The sequence below is a fragment of the Pyxicephalus adspersus genome, chromosome 8 (genome assembly GCF_032062135.1).
Source record: "Pyxicephalus adspersus chromosome 8, UCB_Pads_2.0, whole genome shotgun sequence".
In the NCBI taxonomy this organism is placed as follows: domain Eukaryota; kingdom Metazoa; phylum Chordata; class Amphibia; order Anura; family Pyxicephalidae; genus Pyxicephalus; species Pyxicephalus adspersus.
In genome coordinates, this window is record NC_092865.1 from 69,916,525 (window position 1) to 69,937,656 (window position 21,132).

Here is a 21,132-nt window from a genome sequence, read left to right on the forward strand (position 1 = left end):
AATATTGTATCATTCTTCAAGGACATTACTATCGATTTACAAATCTTTTCTTACAGCAGTAATTATATCAAAAGGAAAACTATTTTTTTATAGCTTTTACAGCGATCAGAATGATGGGTTCTAAATAAGTTGTCTCTGACAGCAGGTAAAACTATATAAGAACTTTTCAATTCTGATTGCTAATAATCATACAAATAATCAGAAAATAATTTGATAATTTGAATTCTAGATATACAGGGCTACATATTTAAAGAACCTTTTTTATCATTTAGCATAATATCCCTAAATTAAAGTATTTCAAGATTTTTTTTTTAAAAAAAATACTGTAAGAATGTTTTCCACATGCAGTCTTATTATTAATCAAATGTTTTCTTTACTGTTCTTTTTGACATATTATTCAACTGCATTATTTTAGAAAACTGATGTTTCAGCAAACAATTCTACTTTATCAACCTTAAGTGTTAAACATTAAAGCAACAATCTAAAAAAAAAAAAAGAAAGCAAAAAATAGCCACAAACTTGATTTAAAATTACCAATTCAAAAATTGTATTTATGATGAAGAGACAAAGAATAAACATCCCTGTTCATCACACTTTAATGGATTTCTACAAACGCATATATCTGGTACACGGATCTTGCAGGTATTGGAAATCCACTAAACAGCGTTCTGTCAGGGTCTTTGGGCGCGTGTTAAAAGTAGTTGTTGTCTGTCTTCTAACTATTCTGCTGCTGAAATCAGAAAGCATCAATAAAAATGCTCAGCAAGTGAGATACCAGAGCAAATGTTTTATATTTACCTGCTTTTACTCTGAAATAAATGCTGTTTGGTGAAATTAACCTCTAAATCACTTAGCATTGTGACACATTCCCTTTAAATGTAACATTGCTACAAGCACAGTTACTGCTCATTTAGTAGCAAAAGAACAATCCCTAGATCTCCTCAAATTAATTGCATTTGGAGGAAAAGAGAAGGCATATCATCACAGATTATTTAAAACCTCACTAGTAGTTGAGTCTTCATAATATAAGCAATATGCCAATATTCCTGTAATACACAGTAACTGAAGACCTGGTTTTCTTTGGCAGATTAGGGGTTAACATTCCCTGAAGACTTAGCATACATTGGGAAAGATTTAAAAAAAAAAAAAAAACCAGACCAACGGACAACTGTGGCTGCTTGGTAACACATCAGAAACCAGTTTTCAATTGCAAACTTAAAGGCTATTACACGCTAGTGCATTGAGATGGCGCACGTACTTACACATAGAATATTAATAGCACTCCATGCACACCTTGCCTGTGTGCTGCATCGCAATGCACTATTGTGTGTTTGTGTGGCAAGTGCAATTTTCTGTGCATTGTAGTGTGTTGAGCAGCCAACTGAAATGAAGACAAAAACTAACTTAACCTGATTTAATAAAGCTCTCCTAGGTTGGAGAAGTTACACTTTTATCGGGTGATCCAGCAAATCTGGAATGGATCTGGTCCAAGATTGAAAACATTTGCTAACAAATAGCCACTCCATTCCGAGTTTGCTAGATTACCCAGGTTCACTGATGAGAGTTTTTCTTCTTCAGTCTTAAAGAGCTTTATTAAACAAGCCCCAATGCGTGTGTAATTGAGGGAAAATTGGAAAACTAAATTTGTGAATAAATTTGTTTACATCAGCCCCACTTTTGTAAATCCACATATTGATAAATCAGCCTTGTGATACATTGAACACAAACATGTCTTGAAAAATCAGTTATTTTCTATTTAAGTAACATGCAGACTGGCAATCTTGGAACAGTAATACTGCTGACCAGAAACACAAAAGAAAAAACAAAACCATATTTTGTACCTCCAATGTATTTGTAACGCACAAAATTTAATATGAAAAAACAAAACAAAAAAGTTTTTGTCACCCTTTTTGACCTTTAGAAGAAAACGTTCATTTTGTTATGAAAATATAAATTAAAAAGGCGCAAAAACAAAGACTTGACAAACTGCAGAATACTATAGGAACCCCTGTGCATCCAGGGAAAAGAGCAAAGCATTGCACAGCAATAGCTTGCTGTCAGCCCTGAGAGCAAAGGTATATGGGAATGGTCTAATGCTAAAGTGACTGTAACAATAAAACAAAATTAAGGCAAAGTCTTCCATCTGGGATGGGGAAAGAGGGTTAAGTAGTAAAGTGATACTGTGGATCCCTCTGGCTGTAGATGGGATAAAACAGGTGCTTAAGTCGTTGTTCATAAGTTCCATTTGATCTTAACATAACAAAAGGTCACCATCAATCCATATCTGTCATGTTTGTTTCTTGAATACATAATTTAGTGTTTGTTAACTGGAGGTGACATGTTAGACAGGTACAGTGAAATCCTAGTAGATGATGTCAAGGTCCTTTCCAATTATTATATATACCTTCACGTTAAAGAAAAGGTGCAGGTTAGAAAATCTGAAAGTCTTTTAAAAACTTAACGAGTTGAGTTTAATTGATTCCTAGATGAGGCCATGATCCTAAATAAGTCATGATCTTAAACATTCTGATACTAAAAGACAGATACAAAGTATCTGTATACAAGTATCATGTATTTTTTTTTTCGGCAAAAAGTCATAATACAGAAAATATGTATCTAGGGTGTAAAAAAAAAAAAAAAAATGAAAGATTCATATCAATAATGCTGACATTGTCCTGTAACAGATTAAGGTATGAGATGGATACTTTCATCATAGCAGCTGGGAAGTTTGTGCTGCTTTTCAAATGAAAGCTATTTTATAATGCATAGAGATAATTATATTGGAATGCTTGGAAATGATATGTCTAGTACACCGTCAAATGCCCCCAAATATATTTAGGTCATTTGAGTGTAAAGTTTCAACATTCGTATGTAGCTGTAAAGTGGCTTTGGAGCTTGAAAGAGTCAGCTTGTAACAGAATTCATATAAATATGATTAACAAACCTTGATTTAGTTAATATGGTAAAGCATAAGATAGCAAAAAAAAAAAGTTATGATCAAATCCAACTTCCATTAAAAAAAAAAAAAAAAAAGTATAGTTTGCATTACTTAAATATGGAATGAAATGCCATATTGGAAAGGGTTAATTGAACAGGTATTAACCTTTGTTTGTCCTAAAAACAATCAGGCAGCTGCACATTTTCCCTTTGTATTGCCTGTATAAGGTGTGTAGGAGGGTGGCAGCTTGTAGTGCAACTTAAGTCTTGTGCCCGACCTTAGCACTCTGTTGGGAAGAGTGACTGCTAAAAACAGCCTGCATCACCCCAATCTATGAAGCCAACAGAATATTAGAGGTAGCGGCTTGACGAGTTTCTGTGCCAAGAAGCCAGACCGTGTCTCCTGCAAGCCTCAGTTCAGTGGAGGCATTGTTGTGCAAACACCGGGAGCGGTATCATACAGGTAGGCCAAAGCGGTGCTTCTTTTTCTTCACAGACTTTGAGTTTGTTAACCTACGCAGGTCCTCCTCACCATCGGACTCTTCCATTTCATCATCCGCAGATATAAGAATCTAGTGTAAAGAGAGAACACAAAGTGGACAATGAGCTTTTTATTTTCAACACATACTTCACTTGCAAAGCACTGGAAGCTCTTGAAAGACAGAAAAATCAGCAGTGCAAAATATGCATATGCACACTAAAAAAACAAAAAAACAAAACAATTTAGGAGACAACAACATGGACTGCAATGCTGAATAAAAGATGTAAAATAAAACCAAAAGATTTTTTTTGTACCAAGCTTTAGTCTAGATACATACTTTACCATTTTACCCGATACAAAATTAGAAATACTGTTTATCTAGTCATGATTAACACATCGCTGCATTACATTTCCTTGTTTAGCTTTACGATGTCTTAACCACATCTCCCTGGAAATAAATGTATTTAGTCTATTGTTCATTCATAAGAAGCAGAGAAGCTGTAAAGATGAACCAGGGTGAATCAGGGGTTTTACAGCTAAAATAGAGATTCAAATCTTTTGTCAAATCAATGGTTTGTATGTATGAATTTATGCTTCTTGATTTTGCCATTAAGTCTTTATTTTCCTTAAAAAGTAAAAGTGATTTTTGTATTATTTCTGTTATGTCACACTAACAACTGTTGTATATATGAGACCACAAAAAAAGTTAAACAACACAAAATAGTACTGTACTGTCATCACACAAGAGTACTTCTGAAAGAGAATAGTAAAAATGGCAACTGTATCAAAGTTTGCTAGGCAACTTCAACAAGTAGTCAACATTTGTGCAGTCCTGATGGAGAATGCACAATATAAACGTTTAAGTATAATGTATAAAAGGATTGTACATAGGATGATTACAACAATGTGGCCTCTTCCTATTAACACCACCTAAATAGAAAGAGACTTTGACTCTAGAAAAGTGAGGAGGCAGCAATGAGGTTACAATATCAGACAAGTATAACAGGACGGTTCAAAAGCCCAACATTTCCTGGGACATGATAGCAATGTTGAAGGAAATACCTTCCCCTTTTTTAGTAAGCCACCCTGTAAAAAATAAAGTTGCAGTGGAGAGTGCCAGCCCAGTACATGTGTGCCAATATGCATGCCAACAGTGATGCCACAGTTTTACAAAGCACAGATGGAACTGTATATAAATGCACAGCCAGAAAATCAGAACAAGTATTACTAGTTCAACAGGAGCAAACTTCCTCTTTAAAAAAGGTAGAGCAAACCCAAAGAAAACATTTTTTTTATAAAAGCACAATACATGTGCTATGCTTCATTCTAATTTATAGTGGTAAAGCAAGGAGAACAATAGGCAAGATTCACTCATTGAGGGTCCATATATATTCAAGGGCCCTAGATATTGCAATATTTTACTGATTATTTGCTATGCAGTTAAATATATATCTTTAACTGCATAGCAAGTGTAATACCAATAAAATATTGACAGACCATTAAGAAAGAAAAGCCCCAACTAAATCCCTAGAATTAAAACGTGCTAATGCTCAGGTAGCTCGTAACCTATACTGTAGTCCAAGTTTGTCAAACCTTTTTAAGTTTTTTTTAAAAGGAGTGGTGAGGTGAACTCCAATTAGTAAACTTCCATTACTGGCAACACAGGAATGAATGGTAAGGGTAAATTCAAAATTTTGAGCTATTAGAGAAGAACTGAAAATTTTACAATTGTAGACAGCCAGGACGTGTGTCTCATCACTGGGATTTACAGGCAAACATTTTTGTTGGGTGTCAGTTAGTTCAGATGAAAGATGCAGTCATACTAAATGCATTCTATAGCCCAATCATCAAAGGTTTGTTATTCTAGAAATGTTTTTTTCTGTTTACCTCCGATTCGGATTCATCATAAGAGGCTGCCCGTCGGTATCGCACTTTGCTACCATTGCGGGAGTCTGGACTGCCTTCTTTTTCTTCCATTTTGGCTTTTGTTTTCCCTTTCTTCATCAGAAAGTTGTCCACCACCCAGAACATTAGTGCCTGTTAAAGAGATGAAAAAAATGAATCCAACAACTACCGGAACTAAACAAACATGGGTTTGCTTAGGGTTTGTAAAAGTAAAACAACACAAGCCATTTTTTTTTCTAATCCATTCATTTGTCTGAAAATAACATGAACATAAATTCAACTATAAGAAATCATTCACATACATTTGGTTATCAGTTGAAAAGTAACTTACATTAACAAAAAAGGGCACAATGAGCATCACAATGGCCAGCTCCAGCTTAGGGCTATTAGATGGTAAATTTAACATAGTAACCTGCAGAATAGGAAAACAACATTATTCATGTACATTGTAGATTGTCCAAAAGCGCAATATATATCTAAATCTGACATTCACTGAAACATTCTCAGGTGGAGAGTCAATTACTGCCATTAAAATACAAGGACCTGGAATATTCTCCATCAGGGAATGTTTCAGGAAATGTTGGATTCGTTGACTTATAAAAACTAACCCCTTAAAATCACATAATCCAATCCAAATGCAAATCATGTATCTGTGGAAGGAAGAGAAGAGGAGGGAAAGCCAGGCTTTTGAAGGGCAACCAGAGTTAAATTTAAAAACACAAAATGTTATTGTTCCAACGACATAATTTAAAAGATTAGGAGCTGTGTCTCTAATAATTAATAGGCTAACATATAACCACTAGTGTCGCAAAAAAAAAAAAAAAAATTGCAATATCGTTTAGTATCATACTAGGTTAGCGATAGCGCCCTTTTGGACGGCTGCCTGCAGCTCACCCACATACCACAACCAAAATACTCCATACGAGAAGACAACACTTTATCTTCCCCTGCTGGATCACTGTCATTACTTCTACTAAGACAGACAGAGATATCATAATCATTGTGCATATGAAGGTCCTGGAATAAACATTCCAAGCTTCTATCACACCGTTCACTCCACTTGGACATCTGGAAACACCAGCAGTACGTCCAAATTAATATTGGTCTCACTATCAAATCACTTACAAGTAGCAATTTGGTATCACAAGGCTCTTAATGCGGTAAAAAGCCCCAGCAATAATACTAAGTCTCCCCTTACCCCTGAGGAAGCCCGGTACGGGTGAAACGCGTCAGGTGGGAGACCTTATCGCCATCGCTAACCTAGTATGAGACGAAATGATATTGCTATTTCTTTTTCAAAACTAGTGGTTATATGGTAGCCTAGGATTCATTAATAGAGAGACCGCTCTTAATCTTTTAAAATATGTTGTTGGAACAATAAAATTGTGTTTTAAATTTAACTCTGGTTGCCCTTCAAAAGCCTGGCTTTCCCTCCCTCCTCTTCCTCCCACAGATACACGATATGTAATCACAGGCTGTGCAAATAGGAGTCCACTCCTCTTTGATTATCCATTGGGGCTTTTCTTTCAGGTGGAACTAACAATCCAAATGCAAAATATTCAGGAAAAAAAAAAAAAAAAAAAAAACACCAGTGTATAGACACATTCACACTTAATATAAAAAAAGAATACCTCTTTTAGTCTAGGTAGAAGCAGAACTAAAACTATCGCAGTTTTCTCAAACATCATAATGAGGATGTAGAGGGCACATTGTCCAACATAAGCTTTACACTGGATAGGATCACCTGCAATGAAACACATGTTAGTCAGTACAAGGTAATGCAGATCTCTTAGGAAGATAGGAGTAAGGAAGGGTTAAACCTTGTCATGTTTTTATAGCTATCTTTGTCCCCCATGGGAATGATTCAACCCTTATTTTGTACAGGTGACAATCTTCAGTGAAACATATTATATCCTCAAGATGAGATATAAGTTCAAGTAGTGAGATTTCCCAGCAGAAAACCCATAATAATAACAGGACATGACATGGCATCACCAACAGATTTAGAGCAGACGTCCCCTTTTTCCTTTGTCAGTACTGACATGTTGGACCCAGCCTTTCGTGTTCAGGATTTTTGGGCCAGGCCGGAGTTATGTAAATCACAGGAATGCACATGGGAGCTCCTTTATTTTGGCACTGAGGCAATCTTAGAACGTACATCAAGCTGCAAGATTGTTTTAAATCAATGAGACAGTGAACGGGCAGGTAAATTTGTTTTATTGCAGGAGAGACCTAACATTGCTCCTACAATAAAAGCCGTCTCTTCAACGGTTTATTTTCTTTGCAAGTTAAAGATATGAAAGATCAGTGGGTGATTCAGCCAATGTAAATTTGATATTTGTTGGCCTTTATATCATGCTGCATTTTCACAAATTTCTTCAAAACAAGATATGTTCACAAATAGCAAAGCCAAGCATAGCCACTGAGCTCTGGGCAATGCCTCTGCCTCCCACTCTACAGAATCAAACATTACCAGTGCTACAATGCGGGTCACAGATTTCTTCATTTCCTGAAGGCTAACATAAGAAATTGCTGAATTTAATTTTAAATCAGCCATGGGCAGTATCTTTTTCAGTGTTAACAGCTACATGGCATACAAAGAGACCGTTATCATAACATGTGCCTAGTACACAACAGCTGACACTGTGCCAGGAAACAGAATAAAGAAACTAGTGACTCAGACACTAAGAAAAACACCCTGGGAAGAACATTGCTACTCACTTTCCTCAATCGCCAATGTATTTAGAAATGAACATTTTGAATGGTCTACTGGGAATATGGTGGCATAAAACTATATACTGTATAAATAGTTGATGTATTCTGTGCTATCTATAGATCAAATGATAACAACATTTCCGGGACATGACATCATTGTAAACATTGCTGTATGTTAGGTATTTAAATGGAGTCATTATCTAAAGAAAGAACATGCTATAAAGGCGCACTCATACATCTTCCAGTCACAACGGCAATATCACTTAACATTGTTAAATGAAGTGCATGAAATTAGGTTGATGAAATGCAATCACACAATATTATTCCTTCCTCTCAAAGGCCATCACCACATTTCTAGCTCCAGACCTTATCCAGCAAGTCAGGATTGGAAATCTAGCATCTGGTAGTAAAACAAGAGCGGCATAGAAGGTATAATTTAGAAAACAGCTTGTCTGCCTATCTTTGATTCTAAGGCCCTGATTTATGAAAGCTCTCCAAGGCTGGAGAGAATACACTTTCAGCAGTGAAGCTGGGTGATCCAGCAAACCTGGAACGGATCTGGTCCAGGATTCAAAACGTTTGCTAGCAAATAGCTAGCTAATTTTCAAAAATCCATTTCATGTTTTTTTGGATGACCCAGCTTCACTTCTCAAGGTGTATCCTCTCCAGCAATGGAGAGCTTTCATAAATTAGGCCCTAAGTCTTTTAATTAGTAAAGGAACCTGTAGGGTGGAAGGAGGAGGGCACAGGTCACATTTTAACATGGATTGACACAGAGGTGAGTGGAAACAAATGTATCACCTGCAGCTCACATCCATTAAACTAAATGTATCTAAAGGAAAGAAAACCTGCAGATAAATAAAACTGATCTGTGCTGTACATAAAGTGTAATACATTCTGCGGTATGGTGTACTGTCTCAATATAACTTCTTATGTATGTGTGTAATGGCCTGATGTAATGAGATGATGTTTGAGAAGCACAATGCAGCATTGCACTGCCTGGATCTAGATTGCAATACACAGAGACGGCAGAGAGTCTCCTCTATCATGGCAGTGAAACATGAAGAGGTCTCACAGTGCCATTACACAAACAATTCACTGGACTTTGTAGTCAAAACTATGTTTTATACCATATTCTCTTTGATGACATGTAGAATATATTTACTGAAAAAGTACAAAAAAAAAATGGCAAAAAGGGAAAAGGCAAAGTAAGTCAATTTTATCAACTATTCTGATGTTTTACAAGACCAAGAAAGTCATTGTGTAATAGAGCTTGGTCTGTATGACAAACAGAGGGTAGATCTAACTAGCAGGGGCACAAGCTGCAATATAATTCCGACGGGGATTTTATTTCTTCCTTCTCCTATTCAAGAATAAAGCAGCTATAAGTACAAATTGAAATGGAACTAATCTCATCCATACAATGGTTCTGTACATTAAAGGATTATAAAACATGAATTGGTTGCCAGTCTGATCATGCCAGCTCCTGACCAAACTTTCATACCCTCCAATGGCTTGTGTCATAGCTGGTCATGTGTACAGAGCAGGGAAACTGCACAAATGAATGGAAGCTAAAACTGCACTCTCCTCAGTAGGAGCATTTAGTTACACTTTAAATATATACCTTTCATATGTATGTGTAGGTTACATTTAAAATAGTGCACATTGACAGATGCTTATAATGGTTTGGTTGCATGTTAAATCATTAGAGATCATTTGCTGATTGTGGGCATATTGGCAGCACAACGGCTCAGTGGTTAGCACTCTGGCCTTTGCAGCGCTAGGACTCAGGTTTGAATCTCGGCCATGACACTATCTGCATGGAGTTTGCAGGTTCTCCCCGTGTCTGAGTGGGTTTCCTTGGGTACTCGGGTTTCCTTCCACATTAAAAAACCATGCAGTTAGGTTATTTGTATTCCCCCCAAAATTGACCTTAGACTGTAATAACGACATATGACTATGGGGGGACATTAGATTTTGAGCTCCTCTGAGGGACAGCTAGTGACATGACTTTGTGCAGCGCTGCGTAATATGATGGCGCTATACAAATACTTTGTAATAATAATAATAATAATAATAATAATAATAATGTATTATTAACAGCTAAAAAAGAATATATGCCATGCAATAACAGAGGTCATAAAAAAAACAAATAATTACACATTACTGTTACTTATAAAAGAGAGTGAAAAATATGGGGAATATGTTGATTTTAATAGCATTGTAATATTACATTTTGTTAAAATGCACTCTTTTGTTATATACATTGATTGATGGTTATAGATTTTTAATGTTCTAAATAAAGGAATTTTTGGTAATTTTATTTGCCGACATATAGAAATAATTTCCTAAGAAGTCCCTATTATCTCTCAGGATTTATGAGAAGTGAATTTATCTACACATTACTGTTCCTTAGACTTTTTTAAATTTTATTTTCAGAACTGAATATAGATAAAATATAGAAAAAAGAAATTAAGGTAATATCAGATGGGGTAAAAACAAAACCATACATCAGTTATACAGCACCTTGGTACTTACTAAGGCTGTGTACACACATCAGATTTTTGTTGTTGGAAGCAATCTTTCACAATCGTTTCCAATGACAAAATATCAAAAGATGAATGAACGAGCGTTGTACATACAGGGTCGTTCTGCTCTATGGAGAAGGAGAGAGCGACACCCTGCTGCGCTCTCCTCCCTTCACTTCCATTGGAGTCATGGATTCCGCCAGGACAGATCTATGGACGATGTCGGAAGGCCGCTGTACACGTCAGAGGCTCATCTTAGACGAGAATCATCTAATGTGTGTACGTAGCCTAAAGCAAAGGAAGATCAAGAAAAAAAAATACAAAACCTAATCCAATGCAAAGTTAAAGACTGCTGCATTACCAGAAAATGGGTCAATTATATGCTAACTACTAATCATACATGAAAACTGAGCAAATAAATAAGATAAAAGATCCTATTCAAAGAATAAAGGTAGAAGACTACCAAGAACTATTTTCCATTATGACTTTATCAGATACTTGGAATCTCTGCATATAAATCGACCCTAAATGTGGGCTAAAGTGTGCGTCTAAGTGACATGAAAATTTATTTATCTGATCACAATTCAAAATAATAGGTGAGGGAAAAAGCTTCAATGGAACGCCTTTTTGATGAAAGCTGGTAATCCAATTGCAAGAAAAAAAAAACATTATTAAAGTAATGTACCGTATTCTCCAAAGCGTAAGGAGTCCCATTGTCTCCATTCCACCACACAGCTCACCACTCTCACCCCTGCATAAATCAGCAGCATGCCCAAGGTGGCATCCAAAAGGAAATTTATTAAATACCTGTAGAATAGAAAACATTTTACAAAATGTAAATCTGACAAAATTATTGTGGAAATGCATGCACTTGCCTAACAAACAAATGCAAGCAAGTTGTATTTTTCAGCAGATCCCCGGTTCCCATGCAAAGTCCTAAAAAACAACTGGTCAAGATTTATCCAGATATTCTGCATGGCTTTTTCTAAACAAGTTTGGCACAACCTAACTGGCTATGGTATGTTATGCACATCTAATAACTATAAACTAATTATTATTTTACCAATTTAGGATACTTCAGGCTTAATTTGCTTATATTTTATACTGCTTTTATTTATTTATCTTTCTTGAGTTCTCTGTTTCCCACTCATCAACAAAGGTAATAAATAAATCCAGTTTACATTACATCTCTTATTGTACTTAGTCTTCTAGATCCCTGGGCTTTTCTATGCAATGTAGCAGAGTATGAAGTTTTGAAGCTTACAATGTGTAGTAAATTTGAATGGAGAATTTAAACATAGGAGAATTCATCTTTATGAACAAAATATTTTCTATGAATCTTTGTCAAATCTTTTAAGCGAGTTTTACGTGGCCTAAAAGGTTTCTGAAGGCTAAAATGACAGTAAAATACATGCACTTGTGGTTCCTGCAACTACCCACGTTAAGTTACCTGCATGATCTGACATACAGATACAAATAAAAAGAAATACCAGAAAATGAAAAATTAAAATGGAATATCTGGGGGGAAAATTACATTTATATTAAAAAAAAAAAATTAGAATAAGATCACAGTAATAGCTCCACTGAATACTTTACAATTAAATTCTCATCTGTACATAATACTTATGATACACATTATACAATAATGGGGGAAAGGTTACAGCCATTTTTTTGTACTTTAAGTGATTGCAGCTTGTGTTTTAATAATATCATAGCTTTTTTTAACAAATGATTAGATGCCTGTCTTTAAGAGGACTCTTTCTACTCAATACATTGTTAAGCCACGTACACACTTCCAATTTTTATCGTTCAAAACGAACGACGAACGATCGATTGGGCAAAAATCGTTCGTAAAAAAAGTAACCAACGACGCCGACGAACGAGGAAAGTCGTTGGAAACGAACGACCGGACCGGCGGATCGGATTGGACGACGATCGTTGAACATCGTTCGTGTGTACGGTCGTTCGTTGATCGTCCATGATCTGAGCATGCGTAATGAACGAACGTTCGTTCACTTTCCTGTCGTGCACATAGTTCCTCTATCGCTCAAACGATCGTATCTATTGTGTGTACAATATCTACGAACGATCGTGTCGTTATCTCTATGTGCAGGATCGGTGCTATACGATCGTTCGTTTTCCAACGATAATAATTGGAAGTGTGTACGTAGCTTTACACTGATAAATACAGACAGATAAAGAAAAGAAAATCATATAAGATTTCACTAATAACTGGACAGATAAAAGGAAGTAGCCCAACTGATTCCCCAGTAAAACCATAGCTTCAGTGTTGCTCCTGTTTTTATTTAGGTGGCTATCCTTTTTTCTGTTCCTATAGAACCCACATATGAAATAGCAGAATATTAGAGATCTTACAGTGAACAAGGATCCTCCCTGGTGAGATCTGACAAGTAGACATTCGCAAAGTGGATGAACAACATTCCAATAGCCTGCTTGGAGGTATCCAGGAACCTGCAGACAGGAAGGGTAAAAAATTAGTTTTAGACTTATATGGAACTTTACTAAGGAAGGCAGGGATCCAATACATCAGAAAAATGCAGCTGGCCCCGAATATTTTAAATATGTTCTACTGCCGTCAGTGCCAAATATTCCAAGGATGAAAAAAATACAAAAGTGTGCCACAAAAAATGGAGGACCCTACAATTCCACATTTATTTATTCACCAATAGGCTAGCTCATGCACTATGCAATTTTGTGAGTTATGACAGCCGGTGCAACAAAAATGAAGGAACATAACATAGTTATTAGGGACCTATTTTATTTTTCGTGTTTACATATAGAAAAGGAAAACATGTTATTACAACTGTATACGATGTTTGGTTAGTCTGTAACATAGAATTAGGAAATGTTTTGATTTCTTCACAAGTAGGATAACTGGTGTGTTGTAAAATGAAAACTATAATTTAAGGATGTACATGTTTACAAACCTGATCTTTTATATCACTAACAGAACATTCTAATTTTAAGAAATCAAAATGGCAACGCATGGCATGTTCATGGCACGGTGTACAAGGCATTCTTGGCTGATCCACAAGAATTAGGGAGAGACCGAGTTTCAGCAGCATAGCTAGAAAACTTTGGGTCCCAATTTGAATTTTTGATAGGGGCCCTCTATTTAGGGCATACATCAGTAGACAGCATTACCACAGGGCAAAGCGCCCACTAGCGAATAGGTGTTTTTGCAAGTTGGTTAGTTAATTATTGTGCATGATTGGACTGTCTGAGTATAATGCACAAGGCAAAGCACAAGCAATACCCCCAGCCACATGAACCCAGGTTTACTTCATGGTGCAGTTCTGAGTGAGAATCACTCATTGGGTTTTGTAGGTACCCTCACACACTGATCTTGACATTTTGGGAACACTCAGAGTAGACTCGGGCAGTTTAACCCACTCCATAACACAGCAGTATGTTACTGGTGATGTGACATGAGCAATACAGAGCCACTGCCTCACTACATATGTAATTATAATGACTCACAAAATCCAAATCTCTGCTTTTCCTGAACATGTCCTCTAGAAAAGTGACATGTACATCTGTGAATGGCTATTCAAGTCTGTAGGCAGCTTAGTTCATAGAGGATTGTCTTTTCAAGAGGGATCCTCATTCACCATCATCTAGTCAGTGATGGGTAACAGCAGAGCATCCCAAAAACAAGCAGTTTGCCAATACCCCCCCAATTGGCTTTAAACTGTGTTAATGGTATACGACTATGGTAGGGACATTAGAATGTGAGCCCCTTTTAAAGAATAGGTCACAATCACTTAAGCTGGAACTATGGACAGGACAAAAAATAAAAAATACATAATTTTATTATATTGGCTTGTCAGTGTGTCTAATCCTTCTAAACTTCCTTATTTAGCTCCCTTTGGTCTGGTAAATATACAATTAGAGTGGATTTAAAGGTTTTATTAATACCCACTGGACAGTGCTTCTGTAGTTCTGGGGGCTCAAGGTATGATGGATGCACCTGTGTCATTTACACCCCCCTACTTCTTTCTATGGTTGAACAAATGCCTTGTATTCTGTGAATGGTCAAGGAATAGCAGTTTTAAAAAGTAAAAATGTTTACAAGAGTCGTTTTTAAGCTCATGTCAACAGACATTTTATCCATATGCTATGGTGGCCCCTGTCCAAAATGTTAATAACCACCCAAAAACAGTCAGATGGTTAGTGGAAAGCAGCGGGTGGTGTGCCCGGCTAGAAGGGGCTGGGGAGAACACTGCAGCATTTCACAAGCAAAGGCTGCACATAATATACGTTTCTAGATGTTTAAACACACCTAATAGGTTATTCTGTGTACAAAGGATTGCAGAACAAGACAAAGAAAAGTCAAACACTCCTATGAACCTCCACGTAATACTGTTCAATTAAAGTGAAAGGGATTTATTGACCTGCACTGAATATACATTCAAAACACAAAGAAAATGCACGAAACCGCGCCAGTCAACACGAGTTCTGATATCTTTAGGGACCCGACAGGTGAGCAATCTCTTACTGGAAGGAAAGGAACATTCGGAAAGCTATAATTTGCACAATAAAGAAAAACTATACTGTAAAAATACAAAACTGCAAGAAGGCAGAGGGGACAGGCGATGTCCCTTCTGCCATACCATAAACGTATCTGTTTGCAACTTTCTATACGTACACCGAGTTGTGCATGTGAAGCTTAGTATATGATCCTGGCATTCCCAGAAAGCCCGGGTGCTGGGACTACAACCATGAAATGAAGTGAATGTATTTACAAAAATTAAAGAACAGGCAGGCAAGTTCATTTTATTGCAGAATGGGATACTGCCTGGCACTTATGCATTTTTTTTATTTTTTTCAGTACAGTCCCACTGTAACTCTCAGTCTTCAAACTTATACCAGTTTGGAACTACTGAAAAAAAATACTGCAGGAGCTTGTTGTTGAAAGGCAAAAGGTAAAATGTAAAAACATTTTTTAAACTGACTCTATAATGTTTGTTGATCTCCATTTTAAAATTACTGAGATTGCTCAGTCATGAACGAAAAGCATGTCATTGACACAAGGGCAGTTTTAAAAGGCAATTATAATGGTTAAAAAAAAAAAATGAAAGGCTGTCCTTGAAGAAAGAGCTCAGCATTTCCTGAAGATGACCTCATATAAACTGCAATGCTTTGTGTTTGTAGCCATTAAAAGGAAAAAAGTGCATCATTCAATCTACGTAAACTGCGGGAACATAGGCTTGCCCCTTTTAAAGGCTATATTATTGAATGATAAGCAGGGAAAGAAGTTTGATCGTTAACTGTGTCCTTTATAAATTCCCTTGGGCCTCCCTCTCTATATCTGAAACCATTAAATAAGCTTTTAGTCCAAGACCATATGTGGCCATTTAATTCCACCCCACCAATAGAACTTTAGGTCTCTCTATGTAGAACTATGAGGTATTTGTAGCAGATCCAGTATTAGCAGCTATTTGAACAGTTGTAACAGTGTGAAATCTTGTCAAGAGGTAAAGAATTACATTGTTACTCATTTTAGCATTCCTTACCAACTATTATTATTTTTAAACAGGATTTATATAGCGCCAACATATTACACAGCGCTGTACTTTAAATAGGGATTGCAAATGACAGACTAATACAGACAGTGACACAGGAGGAGAAGACCCTGCCCCGAAGAGCTTACAATCTAGGATGAAGTTGCTATGAAAGTCTGAATGTAAAAAATAATTTTATATATTATTGCCAACCGGCTTATTTTTCCTACCTTCTTTTCGTTAAACATCTTTTCTCCACAATTTGTATAGAAGATAGGCATTTAGTGCATAAATGGCAGTGAAAGGGTATTATAGAATATCTCTGTGTTCTTCTCCTATTCTTTCTAGCATTTATTACATCTTCCTTACTGTAAAACGTGACCCTCAGTTTAGGCAACTTGATCATACTGCAATGTGGTTCACTGAGCTTCCAAAGTCTAAATACCTGTGCAAACACTTACAGATTATTTGTAACATTTGTATTAAAATAAAAAATAAATATGTAATATTAATAAATATTACAGATTTTAAAGTGAACCTGTGAAGACAAAAACAAGGAGGTTGCCAATGCTTACCTAAAAAATTTACCTTAAATCAAGCACACAAACGTTATATACCTGAGAGATAAATTGAATATATATTTTATTATGCCTGAACAGATATGATAAAGCTGCTGGTTCTGTATTTTTTGCAGAGTGTGCATGCCAGGCACATGTATGTACACCATGGTATCTGAAAAGTCAGAACTCCCCTTTTCTATTCATTTTCTATAGCCGGAACTGAGTAAGTTGCAAAGAGTAAAGTACCAATGAAGGCACACAACTTCCCCTTAAAGAATTGAACAGAAAGAAGTGAAACCACCATCACTGCTCATTAGTTTACTTCTGCATTTTCTGGTGTATTTAAATTATTAGGTGCCTAGCAGAGGCTTTTTTTTAGAAGCCAAATTATGATTTTGCAAGCTATTTTTAAATTTACAATAACTAGTTGGCCTTGATTTACAAAAATACAACACAAGAATAAGTATCTTTGTTTTAGCCATATGGTTAATCCTTAGATCTGACTAGACAAATCAGAATTACCATTACTCTATTTCTTCATGTACATATCATTATTGGTTTGTTAGTGTTAAGATTTGAGCTCATTTTCTGCTACTTTGTGAACAGATAACATGTCTGTGTATTTTTAGTAAAGCATAAAAAAAGACAAGATTTTCAGCCTGAACTGAAGTTATAAATACCCCCCTATATTTTGAGAAAGACAGCAGAAAAAAGCAGTACCCATACACATAAAAAACCTACAGGACCTACCATATATTCCAAGGTCGTCGCTCGTGCTTTGGTTCTCTGAAACGTTTCACTGAAAAATAAAACAAACACAGCATGGGTATTAGAGGCTTGCCAAAGGTCCCATTTTGCAGGACTTTCCGCCTTGGCCACTTTACAAAAAAAAACTTTAAATTGCATTTGTACAAGGGGAGTGTTGAAGATAAATAGTTTTGAATGCGATAAACCCTTCTTGCATTACACAAACAACATTAAGAGGATCAACTGTTGGTTCATCTAGACCAGAATTTCTCAACCAATTTAACATAGAGGAACCCTTAAAATAACTTTCAGGTTTCTTGGAAAACTCCTTCTATAATTACTATATGGACAGCTCACAGTATATTAGTATGATGGTCAGTGGGAAGAATTCCTCTTACAGTACTGGCCAGTGGGAAAAATGTCACCCTTACAGATAGCTAAAAAAGATCATTGGTGTCACCTAAACTGACCCCAGCGTCACAAATTGCTCAAGGAACCACTAGATTGCTCTGGAGGAACCGTGGAGGAGAAAGACTGATCTAGACATTCCTTGACCATGCAGAGATTTTGTCATCTACAAAGTAATAAAAAGTGTGGTTTTATGTCAGCATGTTAAAAATGTAAAAGTGTCTGTGGTAAAAGAATGTTTAGGAAGATCAGACATACCAGGGTATCTCCCGTGCTGAATCATTTACGAATACATAAAAGTAAACTATATGTTATCTATAAAAAGCAAACAGTGTCACTCAGTAAAACAAGTGCTACGTGCCCATTCTTTTAGAACTGTACTTAATCTATTTACCTGTGGGTTTATTTTTTGGCATTGTGTAAACATTTAGTGTAGGAAACTTGCATGATCTGGGCCACAGTGAGCTTTCATTAACTGGTCAAAATACATCTTACAAACTAACCTCATGCTTTTGCATGTTTTGGTCCTGCAGAAAGCATTTTAAAGGATCTAATCATTATGCCTACTGACTGACTGAGGCTGTCAACACAGAAAGTCAAGAAGCAAATTAGATGGCTACAATTCAGAACAGGAAGCATAGACAAGGTCATGAAGTTCTGCCGTTTAACTAAAACAAAACAACAAGGAAGAAAGTGAACTGGTGGCTTTGGATAAGTAATGTTTGTTTCTGCCTGGCATAGTGGACGGATATTATAAGCAGCTGATTTTTTGCCATTACAGTGTTTTTTGTTATTAGGAACATTTTTAGCAGGTGCAAAAAATACCTTCTAATCTTGCAAAAAAAATGTTGTGTCCTTGTCACTTCCTGTGAGATTAACAGGAAGAAAAAACAACTTTAATATACTTTAGTAAACTATTAATCCCATCACTTCTAATCTAATGCAGATTGACAAAGGCAGACAGATTCGAAATCAAATCGAGTGGCAAATATGGCTTCCTCAATAACACAGTGAAGAACGGAGTGTAAAAAAAACAAAGAAAGGGAGGTAGGCACCTCAACTAAGCTCTGATAAGATTATTGTTTTGGGGTTTTGATACCTTTAACTGGCAGGAATTTTAGTGTGATTGAAGTTTACAGACTAACCTATTATGTTTGTCTTGGCTAGGTCCAGAAACAATATTTAAGCTTGCCAATTTCTTTTGAACAGCACTTACATCCACTTATAACCAATGACTTTCTCTAAACCCCAAACCAGTTAAGCTGAAAACACAACACACATCAAAATATAAGACTTAGATATAAGCCAGCGAAATATACAAAGAGAGCTCCTACTATACTATTACAATGTGGTCACTTATCTCATTATTATTTTATACGTTTATGCATGTAATAAGTATTGATAAACAGACTTTGTGGTCTGCATTTCACAAGTGTATAAAAAATCATGACAAAGGCAGTGGCCACACAGAATACCACTGTGCGATAAACTCTGTTTTATCCAACAATTTTGTGGATTATCTAGAGCAGGGGTCGGCAAACTCCGGGCTTTAGGCCAGATACGGCATAGCCGGCAGTTCGTTCCAGCCTAACACCCCCTGGCCGATCGGGCCCGATGCCGGCCGGCAGATCAGCCAGGGGGTGTTAGGAACTATCGTAGCCGCTGGAGCTCCGGTGTCGCCCCCTTTACAGTGGCTCCCCTATTTACCGCAACCGGCAGTAATACTTAATACAGTAAATAGGGAAAGCTCCCTGAAGGGAAATCCCTCTCCTACAATGCATACGGAGGAGAGAGATTTCACTTCAGGGGGCGTTCCCTGGTGGTGGGCGGAGCCATTAGGGCGGGTCCGGGCTAGTGTGGTCCCGCCCATGTCATAAATTGACCAGTGGCCAAAAAACTTTGCCGACCTCTGATCTAGAGCAATATTCCTCAACCAGGGTTCCTCCAGCAGTTGATAGGTGAACCCTTAAGCAATATGTACCTCTCAGGTCTGTTTAGGCGACATCAATGATCTTTTTGGCTATCTGTAAAGGTGACATTATTGTCATTTAGCACCTAGAAAGTACTCTTCAAAATGACCACCACACTAACTTACTATGAACTGTGGATATTGTAACTATAGAAGGGGTTCCTTGAACACCAGAAAGGTATTTTAAGGGTTCCCCCACAATAAAAAGGTTGAGAAAGGCTTATTTAGTGTTTTCGCAAACCTATCCTATAATCAAACCCTCCCACCGTACTATATTTTAGAGATTACTTGAAATATAAATATTTGGTTGTAGTCAGATTACCTCCAGCAGGACAGAACTGTGCATCTGCACCTCTTTTTCCACCTGGTTAAAGTAGATCTAAATCCAAACACTAAAATCTTATACAATAACAAGTCAATATATATTTTTTAAAGGCATATTTAATATTTTAAAACCTGTTGCCTTTATACCAATAATACTTGCTAATTATGCCATGACGGTCCTTGTTTAGGCTCTTTCGGTTACAAGGTAACAATGTTCTGTTTCCCAGTCGCTCTCTCTTTTTCCTAACCTATCATAAACACTTTTAGAAAAGGCTATAGGCAGCCATGTTTTGCCATTATTACCTTCAGGAAGACAGGTTGTAGCTTCAAACGAGTTAAAAGAGATCATCTCCACTTAGACTGCTTTAACTAGGTAAATGTCATCCAACTACTTTAATAAACAGTGCTTAATAGAAAATCAAATGCAACTTTCTAACCCCAACGTGATTTGACAAATGTGTCCTGGCATCTTGACTTTTAAATGCATTAAGCAGCAGATGCTTGCTTGTACTTATAGAGAAGACTTATAAAGAACTAAACCGTTGTTTACAGTTCAAACATAACTTGAAGCACAATTACTGCTCAGTTATATGGCCTAGAAGTTATTTACAATCAAACACTGGTTAACCCTCTGTCATTCTAGCGAAGTTTAGGGTACAATTGCTGTTAAAGAATATTAACCGAGTCAGTAAAAAGTAATACAAAGGATTATGTCATTTAATTGAAAAACAAAGTACTTTATTATTCAAATATTGACTCCAGGTTTTACCTTTGAGGCCTCATTACAATGTTAGGTGGCCTTTCAGGTCAACAACATAGTGTTGGAGACTGCTGTCCAAAGTAAAAACTTTCTAGCTCATATTTGGCTCTACATATGAAGAAACATGGCTCCTGTTAAGTTATAGATAAAGGCCAAAACTACAAGACTACAATGAGATGATAGCTACTCCAGCTGTGTTAAGATACCTATAGCACTACTGAGAAAAGCTTATTAGGGTCCTAAGGTTCCAGAAACAGACATGTGTAACATTCA

General features: G+C 36.6%; 1 protein-coding gene across 1 annotated transcript in view; it reads right to left on the bottom strand.

Annotated features, from left to right (window-relative positions):
• Positions 1 to 523: 523 nt before the first annotated feature.
• The window catches only part of STIMATE (STIM activating enhancer), a 28,255-nt gene continuing 7,646 nt past the window's right edge, over positions 524 to 21,132 (bottom strand). The window contains exons 2-8 of the mRNA XM_072421080.1: positions 17,402 to 17,450; positions 12,943 to 13,038; positions 11,252 to 11,373; positions 6,955 to 7,067; positions 5,655 to 5,735; positions 5,306 to 5,455; positions 524 to 3,509 (exon numbers count right to left, since the gene is read on the bottom strand). Of these exons, the coding sequence (XP_072277181.1) occupies positions 3,393 to 3,509; positions 5,306 to 5,455; positions 5,655 to 5,735; positions 6,955 to 7,067; positions 11,252 to 11,373; positions 12,943 to 13,038; positions 17,402 to 17,450 (728 nt within the window). The 3' untranslated portion in view covers positions 524 to 3,392. The remainder of the gene's footprint in view (positions 3,510 to 5,305; positions 5,456 to 5,654; positions 5,736 to 6,954; positions 7,068 to 11,251; positions 11,374 to 12,942; positions 13,039 to 17,401; positions 17,451 to 21,132) is intronic.